At 34.7% G+C, this 8165-nt stretch overlaps 1 protein-coding gene across 4 annotated transcripts in view; it reads right to left on the bottom strand.

Annotated features, from left to right (window-relative positions):
* Positions 1–8165, bottom strand: part of NUDT6 (nudix hydrolase 6) — a 30062-nt gene that overhangs the window by 2558 nt on the left and 19339 nt on the right. For all 4 annotated transcript variants that reach the window (XM_037738366.1, XM_017528221.2, XM_037738365.1 and 1 more), the window contains one exon: positions 2737–2791. In XM_037738366.1, coding sequence (XP_037594294.1) covers positions 2737–2782 — 46 coding nt within the window. In that variant the 5' untranslated portion in view covers positions 2783–2791. The remainder of the gene's footprint in view (positions 1–2736; positions 2792–8165) is intronic.

Here is an 8165-nt window from a genome sequence, read left to right as displayed (position 1 = left end):
TAGCAGGAGGAGATGTAAAGACTCAAAGAAGTACAAAGAAGTAACAATGGCTATCAGAACACACTAAAGAATCCACACTCATGATCCGTGAGCTACATGCTGAACTTCTGATCAGTGGTACTAATCAAAAGTACTGGATGGGGCTAGTGAGCAAATTTGCCCTGTTCAGCAGTCATCATAGCAGCAGACTGAAAATCAGCGCTGCCTGAGCAGTTTTGATCAGTTTAACTTGAATCACTGACTAGATTGAAAATTGAATGGGCAAATAAGTGCTTTTGTCTCCAGAGACTCCTTCCACCTCAAGATGAAAACTTCTTCCCCAATGGTTTCAAGATGAATTGAAATTTTTAATCAAGACAGTGTACTTTATTCTATTGTATTTTTAATATACTGTTAGCTAAACTGAAATAACATTTACTGTTTTGTAGGTTTGAAGAACATAGGAAAAACTAAGAGGTTTTGTTTTATTTTTGCTGATGAAGAGATATGTTTAAATATGTCATATTTTGTTTAGTTACAGGACATTAATGAAAAGGAGTTTATATTTGTTATTTCTATTTTGTTATATTTAATAATAGAATTAGGTTGAAATAAAACATAATGGGAAATAATTTGCAGAATGTAGGTTTTCCTGGTGTTTCCCTCTGACTCCAGTGCACTGATGATCTCTGCTAAGGCTCAGCTGCTTTATAGTTCTCTGGCTAATGCAGGAGATTCTCTTCCTGCCATTGGTAATATGATTTTTTAGGAAGGCAGTTTGTCAATTTTAATCTTGTAGATACCTTTATACTCTTAGGTATTATTTTATAAAAAGCCTTGAGGATTGCATTCTATTTTCTGTATGACCCTCTTGATTTTTTAAAAACACTATGGATAACAATTCTTCATTTACCTAGTATTATGAAGAATGAAGGATTTCAAACAAATGTATTTCCCAGTTAACTAGCGTTTACTATTTGAGCCAATATAAATGTTTAACTGTTTGTGATGGCAGTATTCCTAAAGTACATGCATGTTTTCTAAATATAGAGTTTAAATAATTTCAGTAATTCTTAGATGCTTCAGCTTGATCATTAAGAATATCTTTTATGTCGAGTTAGAAATGCCCTCATATAGTCTTTCAGACCTCTATTGTCAGTTTTCATTTCTAGCTGCTTTCAGAGTTTTATTAATTTTAAGTCAAATCTTTAATATATACTAAAGAAGTATGGTTAACACTAACTGCAGCTTTTTCTTCTTAGTTTCACATGACTGAGGCATATATGATCTCTGATCTCTGAATAGGTGGGTGGTTGTGACAACCACAAACACTGTTTTTTAAGTGTTAATTTTTAATTATCAGGACTTAAAGGAGAGTTCTGGAGTATACTTAGACCTAAAATTATACTGATTTGGCTTGGAAATAAGTGTTTCTTCATTTACATCTACAAATAAGTATAGCTGAAATTCAGAGGACCCATAAAAGTTCACATGAAAAAAAATCAATTCATTTGAAAAGGCAAGATGCAGGAGAGGAAGCCTTACAAACTTGCAGACTGCTTTTTGCCCAATATGGACTGGGAAAGGATGCAAAACATAAGCTTAATTAGTTCACATGCTCTGCTCTCACATGGCACAGGTGGATAGTGTGAGAGAATTAGGCTGTAAAACAAATGGCCTTCTCTTTCAGCACTCACACCATTACAAAATCATCTTTTATATCAACAGAAGAGTTAACATAAACTAAACAAAAGGTCAATAAGTACCTGAAACCAAGATTTGCTAGAGGTATATCTTAATGCAATCTGGTTGCTGATGGATTGTTAGGAGTTGGCTATATAATGTGTATAGGGTATTTTGATATGTGTAAAAGTTTTAAAAATCAAATTTTAAGTACACAGACATTTTAAAATAAAATTTTTAAAGCCAATTTAGAAAACTGCCTTAATATGATTGTTAGCTAAATAAGAATAGCAGATGTGCATACTAAGGAAAAGGTCATGGAGAAATAATATTGGTATCAAACAAATATACTGATTTGTTCTGATACACATTGAATTTGATCCAATGGTTTAAGGAATAGGTAGGAAAATTCAGTTTCTATTTTTCTATTTCCTTTAAATCAGTGACATAAAGAATTCTTAGCTTATTTTATATTTCCCTGTCTTAAATGTTGAGCTCAGTAAGTTGTATTAGGGAGTTATTTCTCATTTGAGACTTTCTTATGTGACATTTTACTATGTTTTGTCTTCCTATTAGAAATAAATAGTAGATACAATTTTCATAAAGAGAAGAATTACATCACCACTTCTCTATAATTGACTTTTATTATATTTACTTCAAAGTTCATTTAAAAACTAGTATTCATCCTCTGTGATGGAATGGTCAGAAATTTGTGTTTTCTCATAGTTTAATTCCAACAACAATATTAGTTGTATCCAAAATAACTTTTAATGCTAAACTTTACTGATGTTTATCCAAAGCTTCTCCTTTTCAGACAAATTAATCCAGAAGCAGTCATAAATAGAAGAACAGGCAGTATGTTCCTAATGATATTATTTCTACTAATGGAGTAAATTGTAATGTTAGAAATTATGCTGCTTATTTCATCAGCTCTGAGGTAATCTCTGAAATGTTCTGACTTAGTCTGAACAAATTAGAAAATTTCAATTTTTATTCTTAGCTATAGAGCAAGAAAGTAAACACATTAATTTCCTCAACATTTTCAAGCCAATTAAAAATGTGGAAGATACACACCAATATCTTCTCCAGGTTCTGACAGGCCTCCTGGAAATTTCCACATATTTTTCAACTGCAGTATAAAGTCAGAAAATAAAGTTAACATAACTTTCACTAACACACACATATGTAGATTTCACAAAATCCACCTATAATTGGTCAAGGTGGTTGAGAATATATTTTTTAGTAATTGCTTGCAAAATATTTCTAGCTTCCATCCTTTCTCCCTTGTTTCTTCTTTTTTTGGGGAGCTGGTAACAGAACTATTCTTTTCCCACCTTTTCTCTTCAGGAAATAGAAGGGTTTTGTTTGGTTAATGTGATATATTCTGTATCAATGAAACATTAGAGGGAAACATCTACTGAATTTCTGTAATTTAAAATATTTTGCTGCTAGTTAACTATGAACAAATAAATAGAATCTTACAGATGCTGCTATAAATAAGTAGAAAAACAGTATAAATTTCATCACTAAAGTATGCTATTTTAAAATATTTCCTATTTTTTATTTCTAATCAGGTGTATTACTCTTATGATTTCTATTGTATGTGTTAATGATTTTATGTACAAATGTAATTGCTTTTCATGGGTAGTATGAATAAAATTGATTAGCTCGTGTTTTCTTGTCTGCCATTTCTTTGTATTTTCTTGTCTATGATTTCTTTTTTCTTTTTTTTTTGTTGGGGAGGGGCGGGTGGAAAGATCTGATCTTGGAATCGGGATAAATATAGAAAAATGGATTAAAAACAATTATGAGATGACATGGACAATGTCCTTATGGCTGACATGATTACTTTTTTCCAGTTAGAGTTCTGTTATATCTATCCATCACCATGATAAAAACTAAAAATGAGAAATTATACTCATAAGGGAGCTGTACCTTTGGTTAGTACCTTATACTCTTCATTCATAAAACAAGTTATGGACCTTTTAGTGGTTTGCTTTGTGACCCACTCATTTCCTTGATGAATGTTTCTTAAAAGAATGTGTCACTTCTCAACTATGCTAGGTTCGAGACCAGTGGCATGGTTCCCAGAGTTTCCATAGACTGTTGATTATGTGGGTACAGAATTCAGGCTTTCAGTGTCTGACTTAGGCTTGACATTAATTTATAAAGGATATTATGCTTTACTTTATTAATCTAGAAATATATCTGTAAATGTAACTCTATATCAATGCACTGTCATCTAGATTCCATTTAGAAGTAGTCCCAGAAACTTTATTTCTCCAGAAACCATGCAGTCTTTGTCTGACAAGATGTTGAACTTACCACCATAAATTCCATTTAATTTACTTTTTGAGACAGGGTCTCATTCTGCTGACCAGGCTGGAGTGCAGTGGCACTATCACAGCTCACTGTGGTTTTGACCTGCCTGGGCTCAGGTGATCCTCCCACCTCAGCCTCCCATGTAGTTGGGACTACAGGTACGTACCAACACCACCACTACACCTAATTTTTTTTTTTTTTTTTTGTAGAGATGAGGTTTTGCCATGTTGCCCAGGTTGGTCTTAAACTCCTGTGGGTCAGGCAGTCCCCCCACCTGGGCTTCCCAAAGTGCTGGGGTTACAGGCATGAGCTACCATACCCAGCCTGTAAGTTCTGTTTCTAACCAAAGAAAAGTTATAATGGAGCAGACAAATGTTTCCCAAAAACAATAAAAGTCAACTTTAAAAATCTTCACCTAGACTTGATTATAAATGATTAGAAACTGATTGTTAATTAAATCTGAAGATGAACTTAGAAGGGGCAAAATGCTGGACATAGGATTGAAAACAGCTCACAAAAATTTGATTTTGACTATTTCATAGATTAAACTTCTTATATGGAAATATTAGGTATATTTTTATGCTGGTAAGTATTTCGTGACATTTTCTGGCACCACTTAGGTTTTTAAAAAGCTTACTTCTCCCCTAAAAAAAGCTTGAGCTTGAGTATAGTCTAAGTAGTAGGAAGAGAGGCCTAAGCTATGTGGTTTGTGAAAAATCTAGTTAATGTCCTAGATAATGATCAATAGTGAGATCAACGTGTCTTCCCACATTTTTTTCTTAATATAAAGAAATTCCCATTAGCTGTGTTTAGCAATGTAACAATAACATTAAAATACTAACTAATGCTGGGCACAGTGGCTCACTCCTATAATCCCAGCACTTTGGGAGTCTGAGACGGGAAGATCACTTGAGCCTTGGAGTTCAAGGCTGCAGTGAGTTACTGTGCCACTGCACTCCAGCCTGGGTGACAGGGTGAGGCCCCAGAGGCTATGCTAAATATCTGTATAAGAATTATGCACATTTAAACTTCACAATAATCCCATGAGAGGCTGTAGTTCCCATTTAAGAGGTGATGAAACTGAGGGCATAAAAACATGTACTTGCCTTGGATCACACACCTAGTATGTGATAAACTCAGTGTTAAAATCCAGGCAGCCTGGTTCTAACCATCTTTTAGGAAATTGTAAAAGTTGATTTGATATTTTTAATCTTTTCCTAGGACCTAATTGGAACATTCTATATAAATCCAATCAGATTCTGTGTCTTGGATTTACACTCTTCCAGGGCTCATATATTTGGACAACAATTTAGTGCCAAATGTCTTTTTATCTCTCTGTTGCTTGTGAGCTCCCCATCTAGAATGTTCTGATTGGCATGGAATTTATTTCCTAGCTAGTGATTTTTTTTTTTTTTTTTTTGGGAAACAGTCTTGCTCTGTCGCCAGGCATCAGGCTGGAGTGCAGTGGCGCAATCTTGGCTCAGTGAAGCCTTTGCCTCCTGGGTTCAAGCAATGCTCCTGCCTCAGCCTCCTGAGTAGCTGGGACTACAGGCATGTGCCTCCACACCCCGCTAATTTTTGTCTTTTAGTAGAGACGGGGTTTCACTGTCTTGGCCAGGATGGTCTAATCTCTTGACCGCGTGATCTGCCCACCTCAGCCTCCCAAAGTGCTGGGATTACAGGTGTGGGCCACCATGTCCAGCTGTTATTTTTTATGGCTCTCTTTTTCCAGTATATTGTTTTATGGGAAAAAATTACTGAGGATGGGTTTTGAAAATTTAGCCTATGAGTTTATTATGTTTTTTATCTTTGCTCTCCCTTTCTATAAAAGGAGACAATACCTCAGTTTAAAATTCCATGATCCTCTTTCTACCCAATCTCGAAAAAGGAACTTTCCACTCTCTTCTAAAAGAAATTCTCAAATGCTCTTGTGTTTAGCTGCTTTTTTGAGTACTACTCAACATTCATATATGTGACCCCTCCCTGCTTTGAGTTGGTGAGGTCATCTAGTTCCTGTGAGCATATCTGATTTTCACATACTACAAAAGGTATAGTATCCTTTTAACATAAAAGTATGTGATTTTAAACCATATTTAGGGTAGCTCCATCATATTTTGGAATGGTGAACGGTATGACAAATTTCCCTATACATTTGCCAATTATAAATTTGATGTTCTTGTGTGTGTGTGTGTGTGTGTGTGTGTGTAGCAGTAAATGGAAAATAGAAGACAGTGTGGATGATGTAAGGGTGGTCTCATTTATCACTCTGCAATCCTTCCTTCCCCAGTGTTAGGAATTGCTAGCCCAGGATTTTTCAGAGAGATTAACAGAATGTAAGGTACTTTCCCTGTTAAAGCATATTCAAGTTTAAAAGCACTATTTCTTTGAAAACTTTCCCTGAAGATAAACTCAAGTTTATTTTAGAATTTCTAGAATAGGTGAAAAGTAATGATTCATTTTCTGATTCTTTTTCTATTTTCCCAGTTCCATAGACATCTGTCTTCCTAAGCAGAGGATTCATTTTTAAGACCTTCCCTAGGCATGGTTACTCAAATCCTAACCAGAAGCTTCTATAAACACAACCCTTAAAAGACTACTAATTTCTTTCAGCCATATCTCAAGAACCTAGAGCAAGGGCACAGACCTGCTAGCCTTTTCCCTTTGGTTCTCTTATATATGTGACCTTCTTGTTCTGTCTACTCCAGCATGATCAGAAATTTGGTTATTTTTTATTTTTCACTGTTCTAGTCTTTAATAATCCTATCGCCTTTTAGAATTCAGACCTACTGTATTTAGATAAATGTCACTAGCTACAGTATTGTCACTGTTACCAATGAGATAGAGGCTACCATAGAGTGTCTCATAAGTTTGTTCATTAATTCAATAGAAATTTATTGAGTGTTAAGTGTTGGGCATATAGAGGTTAGTATGTATGCCAAGCATAAAGAAGTTAATACATATTGAGCATACAGAAGTTAATGTACATGGCAAACCCAGTAATTCTTTTAATCTTGGCACCACATTTTTTTCTTTTTTCTTTTTTTTTTTAAGTCAAAGTTTTGCTCTGTTGCCCACACTGGAGTGCAGTGGTATGATCTTGGCTCACTGCAACCTCCACTCCCGAGTTCAAGTGATTCTCCTGCCTCAGCCTCCCAAGTAGCTGGGACTACAGGTGCATGCCATTGTGCCCTGCTAATTTTTTTTTTTTGTATTTTTAGTAGAGACAGGGTTTCACCATGTTGGCCAGGGTGGGCTTGAACTCCTGACCTCAGGTGATCTGCCCACCTTGGCCTCCCAAGGTGCTGGGATTACAGGCATGAGCCATTGCACCTGCAGCCACCATGCCCAGCCCATGTATTTTTCTTAATAACACTTATCTCCACCTTACATAATATTTATTCATTTTATTATTTTTATTTTACATATTTGAAAGTAAGCTCCATATGTAGAAACTTTGCTTTGCTTAACTCCATATGTAGAAGCTATACATCTGTTCACTGATGTATACCTAGTGCTTAGTGCACCATGTTTTTTTCTTAAAAACACATCTCCACCTTATATTTATTCATTTTATTATTTGTATCTTATGCGTTTGAATGTAAGCTCCATATGTAGAGACTTTACTTTGTTCATTGATGTATACCTAGTGCTCAGAACGGTGCATACAGCTGAGTATGTATAAGAACTCAGTAATATTCAGTGAATGAATTAATGGATCTCTATCCTTAACTCTTTAACACCCAGTTTATGGGGTCTAGCCACTGTTGTGTCTTTTATTACTTGAGATATATGGGTAGGGATGAAGGGCTGGAATATGTGGGTAGGGAAAAAGAAAAGACAGGTAAGTGTCAATTTAGATATGTGCATACAAATTTGTGCATATGCTCATGTTAAGGGTTAAAACACTTGACATTAATGCCTGGGGAGAGTGAGGTACTTAAAGAAAGGAGAGAAACTGGCTTGGATATCTGAAAAGAATGCCAATTAGTTATTTTTATAAGTAAATAAATATATATAATCTATATAATTTATTAAACATTAAATAAAGCACATATAGTTAATAACGATCAGTTATGCTGAAATATCACCTACTATCAAATATTTAAAGAAATTAAATTATTCCATGTCTTATTTTTATTACAACATTGAATATATGTTAATTTTTTTTTTTTTTTTTTTTT

The sequence above is a fragment of the Cebus imitator genome, unplaced genomic scaffold, assembly GCF_001604975.1.
Source record: "Cebus imitator isolate Cc_AM_T3 unplaced genomic scaffold, Cebus_imitator-1.0 Scaffold53, whole genome shotgun sequence".
Taxonomy (NCBI): Eukaryota; Metazoa; Chordata; class Mammalia; order Primates; family Cebidae; genus Cebus; species Cebus imitator.
Note: the sequence above shows the minus strand (reverse complement) of the source record. Positions and strands in the feature narration are given on the sequence as shown.